The 12,470-nt window shown below is 34.7% G+C and overlaps 1 protein-coding gene across 3 annotated transcripts in view; it reads right to left on the bottom strand.

Moving 5' to 3' along the window:
• Positions 1-11,624, bottom strand: part of IGF2BP1 (insulin like growth factor 2 mRNA binding protein 1) — a 73,741-nt gene extending 62,117 nt beyond the window's left edge. For all 3 annotated transcript variants that reach the window (XM_032237434.1, XM_032237435.1, XM_032237436.1), the window contains exons 1-2: positions 11,450-11,624; positions 9,882-9,942 (exon numbers count right to left, since the gene is read on the bottom strand). In XM_032237434.1, coding sequence (XP_032093325.1) covers positions 9,882-9,942; positions 11,450-11,624 — 236 coding nt within the window. The remainder of the gene's footprint in view (positions 1-9,881; positions 9,943-11,449) is intronic.
• Positions 11,625-12,470: the final 846 nt, after the last annotated feature.

Raw genomic sequence — 12,470 nt, 5'->3', positions numbered from 1 at the left:
TTGCAAAAGGATTTTAATTTCTCATATTATTTAACAATAGCAAAAGATAAAAGACTAACATGGAGTGCTAAAATAAACACGCTAGGTTATAACTAGACTTTTGTATGAAAGGATTCAGTTGAAATGATTGATTGCAAGTCAGCCAGTTCCATAGGGACTTATTATAAATTGCCTATAATTTATGTAGTGGAATGATCAAACAATGAAGTGCTATCATGAACTAATGGATACTTACTGACCAATCTAAAATATTGAGGTAATTATATGACCAGTCTAAAATTTCTCCTGACAAAATCTATTTCTTTTAATATGTCAAAAAATAAAGAGGTGTTTTATTTAGATGAAACTTTTAAATCATGTTTTGAAAGACCATTCCACAATACCTAAAATATGATAGTAACCTATTTTCGGCTCATCATTCGGATAAGCCCAGAGCTGAAATAAAATCTTCTAGGCCCAAGTCCAAGATCTCATCCGGGAGGCTGGACTGTAGAACAGCAACTGTCAAACTATTTACTAGCCTAAATCTCTTAATTGCAATAATATGAAGAAGAAAATCCACATCTGACTGATCAACTACGTTTGGGATCAGAAAATAATCCCCCCTTCTGTTTTATGGAAAACAGTTAAGATTGGCTTATGACCAACTGAGACTTCTTTATCCAGAGCTACTTCTGTTACTACACATTTGTATGTCACACCTGCTCTCATACTAGAGTACAATATAGAGACTATAAGTAGAGGAGGTGAGGGTTAGCAGTTGAAAGATTGTGACCTTTAGAACAGGTGCAAGTAGTTGGTCCATGTCAGGTTTCTTCCACATCTGAACTTTTGATTTTTGAAGACAACATCCACATGGAGATTTCTGCTTTGTACAGAAAGGTTGTAAATGGGAAATGACCCATTTGGTTATACAAAAAAGATATCCAGTTCCCTCTACAGGTAGTCTTTGACTTACAAGAGTTTGTTTAGCAACCATTTGAAGTTACAATGACATTGAAAAAAGTGACTTATGATCATTTTCACATTTATTGCAGCATTCCCATGGTCATGTGATCAAAATTATGACGTTTGGCTTCTGACTCATATTTATGATGGTTGCAGTGTCCTGGGATCATGTGATCACTATTTGTGACCTCCTGTCAGGAGGGAAAGTCAGATTCACTTAACAACTGTGTTAACTTAACAATTGTGGGAAGAAAGGTCATAAAATAGGGAAAGCTCACTTAACAAATGTTTCACTTAAAAACAGAAATGTGGGGCTCAATTGTGGTCATAAGTTGGGGACTACCTATATATGAATGACTCTATGTTACTCCCTTCTACCAGATTTGTTAATAGCGCCTCTGCCAAAGGTTCTAATTATGATCTACTATAAAATAAATAGTGGCCAAGTTCTAAAGGGTTGGAATTTCTTAGTACTTTGTAAAAAAAAAAAGAGGGAGAATTATCTTCTTTAAGGACCTGTGTTTAAATCTAATAACATGGAGAAAAAACCTTGGTCAAAATCATTTAATTGCAACAATAAGGAATTTTATTACACATTACAGAATTGTAATTTACCATTTTTGGAGTATAAGACGCACTGGAATATAAGATGCACCTAGGTTTTGAAGAGGCAAATTTTTTTAAAAAGTTTTTGCACTCTGCAGAACTCCCCCAAACAACCCTTTTTTCACAAACACGGGCCCATTTTTTTTTTAAAAGGACATGAATAGCCTTTAGGTTTGCAGATTGCTCCTAGGAGGTGAAAGGGCCAAAAACAAGCAAAAAATGGCCCATTTTTCACAAAAACAAGTCAATTTTTGTCAAAAAAAAAAAGGGGGGCATGCAGAGCCGAGGTGGCGCAGTGGTTAGGGTGCAGTACTGCAGGCCACTTCAGCTGACTGTTATCTGCAGTTCAGTGGTTCTAATCTCACCGCTCAAGGTTGACTCAGCCTTCCATCCTTCCGAGGTGGGTGAAATGAGGACCCAGACTGTGGGGGCAATATGCTGACTCTGTAAACCGATTAGAGAGGGCTGAAAGCCCTATGAAGCAGTATATAAGTCTAACTGCTATTGCTATAGTCTTTAGGAGGCTTAGAGTGTTCCTGCTAGCTGGGGGGTGGGAGGGCAAAAGTTGAGCAAAAAACGGCCCATTTCCCACTCATTTCTCCCCTCCCCAGCCCCTAGGAACACTCTGCAAGGTTCCTAAAGGCTAAGCACAGCCATTTTGGTGAAGGGGGCGGGGTTTCGAGAGACAGAAAATGCTGTATTCAGTGTATAAGACGCACCCAGATTTTCAGCCTCCTTTTTGAGGGAAAAAGATGAGTCTTATACTCCAAAAAAATACAGTAATTTTTCTATGGGGATGAGGATCACTGGTAAGATTTTAACAAGTGTTAGGAAAGCAGAAAGAGTGGATTTTATATAACAATTAAAAGTCCCAGGCTGGGAACCAGGAGACAATGAGTTCTAGTCCTACTAGTGGCCTTGGCCAATCACTCTCTTTCAGTCCTACAAAGAATCCAATGTCAAACCATTTCTGAAATTTTCCCAAGAAAACTGCAAGGACTGGTCCAGGCAGTCAACAGGAATCAAGACTGACTTGAAGGCGTCAAAAAATAAGATAAAAATAGAAGCATCAGTAGTAGAACATTTTACTCTGTCAGCCATCATTTTTGGAACAGAAAGTCCCTGGCAACTTCTCTGCTATGCTACTTTGTGGAGATCCCTTGAGTGGTACTTTTATCTTCCAAATAAACCTGATCAGACAATATAATGGCACAATCACAGTTTACTTGATCCTATAAATCTGCTGGATCTTGTGCACTGAAAGGGCATAACAGTGATAGAACATCATCAGCCCAACTTATCGAAACTCTGTGGTTCAGATCTCAGTAACCCCAGATAGCCAAAATCTGTTTGGAAATCTTGGACAGCTGTTGCCACTCAAAGTTAGCTATACTATCCTAAATGCATCAATGGTCTTACTCGGTTTAGGCAACTACTCCTATGTACTTAATCTGTCCCTGAGGCATTGCTGCAGGATCTCTTAAGACTGTCAATGCAGTACTGACTCCATAGCCATGTCCCTTTGCCAGCTGTGTCCCTTTTAGCAGACAGATATGGGATTTTTTCCTCCACTTTTGTTCTTGTCTGTTTTCTTTTGAAAGCTTTTGTCTTGCTTTCCTTTTTCTGGATTATTCTTCCTCTGTTTTGCTTCTCTAGCTAATTCTATTTCCTATCTAGCTAATTTTATTTTCTCCTCTATTTTTGTGTGTTAATAAAATAGTCTGCTTAGGAACATCCATGGAATCTTGTATATGGATAAAATAATTCAATCCTTGTTCAGCATATTCTATCTCTAGATTCAATGTCTCTAAAAGTTAAGCTAAATCTTGGGTGAAAGGAAAAATAAAACAAAAAGTATAGCAGACAATACTTGAAATAGTAAAGCTTTTATATGAAAAAAAACCCTATAAACCTGAAAAAATCACATGAGCACAAATACACAAATCCTTCTTTCTTCTTCTTTTCTTTACTTTAACATAACATTATGTAAAACATTCATATAATGAAAAAAATCACATGAGCACCCATCCTTCTTTCTTCTTTCTATACCTTAACATAATTTTTTAATTCATGCAATTCAGGCATCATAGTTTTAATATGACAGTCAATTTTATGCAAATTCTTATTTTGTTCATGTAATTAATGAGAACTTGTCTTCAACTTCCATTGCTAACACATGTAATATCCCACTGGAAATTGTAGAAACTCATATTAAATCAATTAAGTTTTTCAACTGATTGCACAGGAGAAAAATAGGACACCTAAATTTAATTCAAATTTGCAGTGTTTTATCCATGTAACACAAAGTTGTAATTTAGAAATATGTTGTGTTATTATACACACACAGACACAGACACACTTCAAGGATATATGCTTTGATATTAAAAACTTTCAAAGAGGTTCCAAGGTGTGCTACAAGAAGAACAAGGAATCTATTTTAAGTTGCTACAAAATTATTCACTATTACTATTTGAAACATGACGTTATAGCGTACCAGGCTTTGTAGATATCAGATATTTTAAGCACCTGGGTACCAATACTAAGTGTCTGCACCTTTTTATGCTGTATGCATGCATTGACTGGAAGCTATATGTTGCTGCCATCATTGTAATTAGATCAGAGTGGTAATCACTTAAAATAAATTATTCTAGTGACAAAAGCTGTGGCCTTGAATATTAGCATTTAAAAAAAATGTAAAGCAGACTACATGCTGGAAAACACATGCTGAAATCTTCCTATTTACTATGTATAAAATTTTGAAATGTGTAGTTATTTTACACGTTTAGGAAATTGATTAGTTACTATCCTATTGAAAATCATTAGGGTTTAATCCATTATTAACCCAAGTAATTCCCTTCAGTAAGTCCTACACATTTCGGTGGGGCTTATTGTAGGTTAATTGGGTATATATACTCAGTACTTTATGTTCTATATTTAGTTATAGTTGTTACAAAATTTTGTAAGCTAAAACAATATATAGTCTGATATTATAGTGAGAAAGTGGTTTGTCTAAGTCTAACATGACACTAGCAGGATTTGAGGTGAGGAATTCTTTATCAGTAGCTCATATCACATTATGCACGCCAATTCTTACTTTAGATCTTTTCTGAAGTTCAAGCTCTCATAACTCACCTCTGAGGATGAATACTATTATTATTTTGGTAATGGGGAACTGCAAATTTGAAACATATTGCAAGAATGCAATTTCACAGGATTCCAACTTGCAATTTTTCAAGGCAATTTGTATCTCAGGAATTATTTTCTTTCATTTAATTTTCCAGTCTAGGCTTGGTAATGCTTTAAATTGGTAAATGGATTTCAGCACAAGGTGGAATATAAAAAATATGCTTTATTTCTACTAGTCTTTAATACTTGAACAAGCAATTGATCACATACATATTAATATATCTGATTAGCTTAAAACAAGAACCACTGTCCCTTAGATGAAGTTACTTATTTTGTTAAATTTATATCCCACACTCCTTCAGGAATTCAGGCAGTGCATATACCATTTTTTCATTTTTTTCTCCATTAACCTTGTGATTGGACTGAGACAGAGTAAATGGCCCAAAATCATGTAACCATTACTTTTTCTCACATTGCAATCCTTTTATCAAATCTAGTACTAGCCGTAACTGGAAATTTCTTCAACTGAAAGCCATTTACACAAGATTTCCTAAAACTGGCATGTTACATATTTTCTCTTATGCCTAGATTTTCAAAACTGAATGTAGTTTTCATTATTCTGTAAACTAAGTACTGATTGCAACAACAGAAATCCAACTTCTGGGGTAAAAATTTAACTCAATTCGTTTTTTTCTTTGCAAACCTAGAGTTTTTTTACTAGTGAAAAAAATCTGTTTTAACTAGATGAAACAGGTTGCAACTTCCTACTTCCTTCCCTTGACACTTTAAAATGATAAAAACTCAGCAAATTGCAATTTAACATGCAGTTTATCTTTTGAGTAAACATCAACAAGATTACACTTCAAATGTCTATACAATATAACTCAACTTTCTGAGTTATATATAATTGTTAAAAGTAGCGTGTGTAGTATCTGAGGGCTCAGGAACTACAACACTCTAGGTGAAGTCAACTAATGATCCTGTGAAATCACCAGATAGGACACAATTGTTTCTGAACTTCTTTTGGTTTTAGGGAAACTTTAAAGTACATATGAGAGCAGATCTCTCAAAGGCAAACTTGTCTTGATTCTCTATCAACCTCTCCAAAAATTAAGCTATTTGGCCAATGAATTCCTCCAGAAGAATTTTGATAGGTGCAAGTGACCTGTAGGATGTCTATTCTTAACCTAGAGGAATAAGAAAGCAAATTTTCCCCCAAAAAAATCTGTGAAGTTTCTTTTATGAGGATTTATTATGTGTAAAGCATGGGAACATCAATATATATCTAGTAATAGCATAATATATGAAACATGCATTATCCCAAACAGAATCATGAGATTACATTTCTACACCAGGAACTTGTGTTTTTGAGGTGTCTTTCATCATATGCTCTCATACCTACATTTCCATGTTGGTTGCATAACACAGTGGGATTATTTCGAGAGTTCATCTTAATTTTATTATTGAACAGCAATGGTAAATCAGTAATCAGTTGTCCCGCAAATTCTTGGATTTGAAACCAATTCATAATACATAGATGCAAAATCAATATGTAATTTTTATCTTGCTTACTTCCTTTTATTTAAAGTTTATTACTACATGCAAACCCAGTTTATAAACTGAGATTATTTCTTATTTATACCAAAAGAAACCAATAAATCCTCCAAAGGTTTCTATGGAAAGAAAAACAAAAAATTATAGAATAATATATTTTAACTTTTTAAAATTTCTTTTAGCATCAGGAAGCAATTTCATCTTTTACTATTATAGTTGATGCAAACAAATATAATTTTAATATTTTTACTGGAAAACAATGAATATAAATTAAAATTAAGAAAATAATGTAAATTGTTCCTTTAAACTTTACATTGTAAATCTGCAGCATTTACCATGGAATTTTGATGGCATAATCTGAACAGATTAATAAAGGATATCTTTATTTTTTGTACAGAGAACCATAAATACTACCAACTTCAATTGAAGCCATACAGGATTACACAAATATCCATCAAAATATTTCATCCCCCATTTTACAGAACCTTGAATATTTATATTTATCATTAAAATGCTGAATGGTACTGGCCAGCATTGCTGGCAAGGCATAACAGTCCAGATAGGACATAGATTTTTTTTTTAAAAAAAACACACACAACATAAATGAGCAGATAACTAAGAGAACATCTTTTAATATATAAATGTAGGACAATGTAGACAAAATTGTCTTTTTAGCGCTATCATGATGGGGCGCAGACTCTCTTAAAAGAATGGAAGCCACAGTGCAACTTCATTATTCACTAACTTATATAACATTTAATCAACAGGAAATATCAGTATACATACAAACACACACATCCTGATTTTAAAAATCCTTTTGTAGGCAACAAGATTTAAAACTATACCTTTTTCTAACTTGCTAAAAATATGCTTCTGAAACATTTTTTTTATAACTTCAGTTCTGAAAGGTTTATTCTTTTTAGAATAAATCCTCTTATTTGGAATGTTTGCTTGATGGATTCACTTGATTTCCCCTCCTCTTGTTTTTTTTTACCCATTCTTATTTGTTCTTTCCCCCCCAAACCTCTCTCTAATTCTATCCACTTCAATCTTTTCAGAGGGAGACAACCCCGCCCCTAACCTCCAAACATTTCTTAACATTCTTGAGTTCTTAAAACATCTCTGAGGTTGTTTTAATTAACTCTTTCCTTCGCTAACAGAATTTTGCTGCTTTTTAGAGGCAAAATTGCAAATTTTCTCCAACTTATTTTTCTTTCAATAAATGTTCAACTGAAAACACTCCTAACACAAATAATCTTTTTTCCCTAAATCTATACATATTTAAGTGGCAAATTAAAGCACACTTTCTTGAAAGAAGTTCTTTTCAATCAATGCAACTTTTACAATTTGTAAGATTTATTACAATTATCATTACGCAAAAGTGATTTCTAAAGCAAAATATTTACCTCAAAAAGCATTTGTTAATTATGCTGGATGTATGATCTCAAACTTGTTTTTTTTTTGTATGGATGGCATACAAATTTTAAAAATAAGTAAAATCAAATTGTATTTTTCAAGTGCCAATTCAGTAAAATTAAGAAAGGTTTTTGAAACAACTTTCAATACTGGTGAAGATAAATTTTAAGATATGTATTAAATGCTTTTTTTTACACATTTTGCATTCTGATTTAATAAATATGTAAGCTAACCAAAACTATCCTCCTTAGACAACCTGAATTTCTCATTGTCTAATTCAGTCTTCTCCAACCTGCACTTTCTAGTCATAGTGAACGAAAACTCTCTGTCTGCATGAATCATACCAGAAGGGGATTCTGGGAACTACAATTCAATGCATCTGGAAACAGTTTGAACAAGGCTGAAGAATGTGGATCAGTTTCTTTTTTTTTTTTAATGAAAGAAGCAGAGTGTGATTTATTTTATTTTGATAACTTGAAACATATAGAGAGCTATAGGTATTTCTTTCTAAAGTACTGGCAATATTTATAAGTTTCGTTAAGTGGTGGAAAACATCTCACTAGCTACATTATTATTAAGACTATTCTGAATTAACTAGTTCCTCTTCTGATTATCATTCCAAACAGGAAAATCAAGTCCCAAGACAAGTTGAAAAGACACACATATTTGAAACTTAACCCAGCAATACAGAAGAATCAACTATCTATTTTTATAATAATTAAATATAAATTTTCTTGGAAAAAAATCATTACATTAACTTCATTACGATATTTGAATACAAGGTTCAAAATATATCAGGGAAATCTATCAATAAAATATTAGCATATGCTAAATGATATGATCTAAAATTTTGGGAAGATTTTAAAATCTTGAACCCAGCCAATGAGAAGAATGTGGTAAATATTAATCTGGGAAATTATTTGATTTTTTTAAAAATTATCTTTTATATCTATAAGCATTGAAGGCAATTCACTAAGTAGATAATTTTGCAATTGATTTAATTTGCATACATTGGCTGATTTCAGCATTATGTAAGAATCAATCACCTTTCAGAATCGTCTATAATCTATACAAATGATTTTTTTAAAAATCATTGAAGAATAAAAGTTCCTTTTCTTCCCACTCCTCCAGCTACCAATCCCCCCATAATATTTCTTAAGTTTTTTTCACTGTGTAATTGGCTTCCTGAATACATTTCTCTTAGGCACCCTGTAACACCATACATACTATATATTAACCTACAAAGACTGTTTACAAACATTACTGTTCATCCATTATACAAAATCCATACTATTGGTCCAATAAATTAATCAAACAGATTTTGGGACTCTTGCAATGTTTCAGAAAATCTGATATTTATTTATAGTCTTTCAGCAATACATTCTACATAAGGTTTGGAAGTCCAAGAAGTATGAGAATCAGTGTGAATACAAGAGCAGGAAATTGTGATGTCAATCATGCACAAAAATAATCTTTTGAATTATATGAACAGGCAGCTAAACTACCCTTCTCTCCCATTAGATTCTTCTAAAAAAAAGAATCACAATTTCTAATACAAATACACTTTGGACATTTTATGTTCACTTTCTGGGATTTATATGACTAAGGATTGATTGCAACTTTTTTCTGGAGGAAAAAGCTGTTTGCTATAAGATATTTAGTGAAAGCTTCCACTAATAAACCTAGATAAACCTAGATAAGCAATATAATGAACAAAAGATCAAAAATGAATAAAATGAAATAACAAAAAAACATACACAAAAATACAAAATATTTACAAAAATAAGTAGAAAGCAAGTATTTTTACATCCAGAAATTGGGCCAAAATTTTTCTAATTTCTTCAATTTTAACAAGAATTTAAAACTAAACAGCTTCATTAAAAAAACATACCATAAGGAAGTCATGTCATGCTGAAATTGATATAAATATTGCAATTTAAGCCAAAATACCATACTTTTAGTGTTGATGAAGAGTAATAATATCTATCTAAATTTAATTGTTTCTTTAATGCATCCAAAGTAATTTGGGGTGAAAAGAAATAAACAAGCAGTTTAAGAAAGGCTTTTAAAAATGTTTTTCAAGTAATTTTGTTTTGGAGTGGAAAACAAAAATGTAAATATTTTCTTGCAACGTAGCTTTGTTTATGCCATCTTAGCATTTTAAGCACATTTTATCTTCTCTGTCACATTTCAACATAGATAAATTCAAAGAAAACAAACAACTGGATTACCTTTGTTTTTTAGGGACTGAGTGTTCAATCTCGAGTTGTTTCCCATGCAACTCCACTTTGCCTAAAAACACAAGTTTGCTTTTTAAAAAAAAATGTACACTGAAAAAAAGTAAAAGGTGGATATCAATGGGTCACATATAACTCAACTTCTACTCCTCCTACTTTTCATGTTTTAATTCAACTAAGGGGGAGATTCAGGTGCATTTTACTATAAAAACTCCTGCTTGATATTCTTATCTTTCTACTCTTAATTTAAAAAAATTAAATGGATTTCAAATGGAGAATATATGATAAAAAAACCAAACACATTTTATTCCAAGGGTAACAATTTAACTCATTTTCATATACACATTACAAGATCTGCTTTACCAGAGAATGGAGAGGAAAAAACAGGAATTGTAAGGCCTATTCCAATGTCCAACTTGCTTGGCTATCAAGATAATTCATATCATCTTTTCATTTTTTTAAAAGAAGATAAATTAAAACATTCAGTTGAGAAGAAAGTGACATTAAAAAGGGCCAGAACTCTGATGTGGTATTTTAAATAGGGAACAAAACATCTGGTCTCAGCAAAAGTCAACATTAGATTTGCTCTGCTAGTTCCGTCTGCTTCTCTTGTCTCAAATCTCTAAACAGCATGGCGACCTTCAGGCTAATACACCCATCACATGCCCCAGGAAACCCCTGTTTAAATCAAAATGGCCAAAGTCCAACACCTCCCCTCTTTTTCCACACTTCCCACCCTGAAGTACCACACACGCTTAACATGCAAAAATACAACACTGGATTGCTTGATAAATCCCAAATGGCATTGAAAGAACGTGGAGTGGGGCAGCATTGATCCCAGAGAAGATATAAAAGTGATGGAGAGTTTTGTTTATTTAAGAGATGACTAATTTGTAGGGGAGAAATGGGGGGGGGGGCTTTCTGAAGAGGGAAAAAAATCACCCATTCCCCTACACAGATACATGGAATATTAATTCATGGTTTGCCAAACGAAATTTTGTTTATAGGAAAGGCCTGATTTATGTAATATCCTAGTAGTAGAAGAAGAATAAGGGTACTTTATTATGTGAGGAGGACATTTTGGCTGGATAATAAAAACAAGAGCCCTCTAGAAAGCCTATGGAAGTTGATAGGAGATTCTAGGCCCAACAAGTTAAAATACTCGCCACCTAGTTCGATACTCAAGGAGAAAAGTGGGAGGGGGGAAACGAAGGGGTGCCCCCCTCCCGTGGATGAGAGAAAAATACGAAACGAAAGTAACTTTCATTGATGACTACAGAGAGCCAAAGAAAGAAAGGGCGGAAGCGCGAGTACGAGCAAAGTGTGGCTGCCTGGTCGCATCCTTTGTACACCACGTTTTACGAGTCTTCGCACACACAAAAAGAACCGGCCCGGTAGTATTTGCGGTTCTGAGTGGCAGTATCCGTTTTATAAAATTACGCGGGTTTTCTCCTTTTTTTGAAAAACAATTGTTCATTCCAAAATCGAAAAAGGTTTCCAAAGGAAAGGGAGAAAAGAGATGAAAAAGACAGAACGAGCGAGCGATAAATCCATTGGCTTACCAGAAAAAGTTTCGATGGCTTTCATAGCCCATTGCTCATCTGGGCAGTCGACAAAGGCGTAGCCAGACTTCACCAAGAACTGGCCAGAGAAGGATATTTTGTGGTCGTTGAAGACTTTCTCCAGATCCGCCGGAGTCACGTTCTCGTTGAGGTTTCCAATATACAGCTTGTTCATGGCTGATGCCTTTTGCACAAAATGTTGGGTAGGTCCAAAACGGGAGTGAGTCACGGGAGGTGGGAGGGAAAAGAAGAAAATAACTCACATACACCGGGTGGAGAGAGAGGGGAGACGACTAGGCTTTTCGAAACTTTTAACAATTGCTTTATATTTTAAAAGTTTCTTATTCTATGTTGGGGGGCTAGCAAAGTAAGAAAAACCGGCTATTTTGGTTGTGGGAAGGAAAGGGGAAGGGGGATAATCTAAGAGGAAAGAAGGGGGAATGTTCCCTGTTTTGCAGAATCAATGGGGCCGGTTGACTTGGATGCAAGTTCGTACGGCGGGCTTGGGAAAATGGCTTTTTTTTCCAGTGGCCCCCCAACTCCTTTTGAGTCGCAACTCATGTGTGTCGCACACGCGCGCGCACACACACATACACGCACACCGAGAGAAAGGCAAAGGACGTCTCCGACTGCGAGGCAGGACTTAGCGCCGCCCCTAAATAAAATAGACCTGGAAAAATGAGTGAAAATGTTTGCAAGAGGAAGCCACGTGGTGGAGCCAAAAAGGGGCGGGGCACCCTTTTTACACACAGAATGACTCCTGTTCCGAAGCATGTTATCTTTTCTCAACATTACTGAGTTTTTTTATTTACAGTTTCCGTCGGTTTTCCTGCGAAGAGAAATTTTTCCGCTTTTTCCAATCGAGCGCAATGCTTCAGCCAAGCGCAGCTATAGGACGCCAATTCCTGATTTCCTCTCCCTGCCAGGAGGGCCATAGCCCAGCCTCCATCGCAGACCCCCTCCTCCTGTTTTCCTGGCCTGCTCTCCCACCCTCCCCCCAAGCTTCTTTGAATGAGATTTT

The sequence above is a fragment of the Thamnophis elegans genome, chromosome Z (genome assembly GCF_009769535.1).
Source record: "Thamnophis elegans isolate rThaEle1 chromosome Z, rThaEle1.pri, whole genome shotgun sequence".
In the NCBI taxonomy this organism is placed as follows: Eukaryota; Metazoa; Chordata; class Lepidosauria; order Squamata; family Colubridae; genus Thamnophis; species Thamnophis elegans.
The sequence above is the reverse complement of the archived record's forward strand: the minus strand, read 5'-3'. Positions and strand labels throughout refer to the sequence as shown.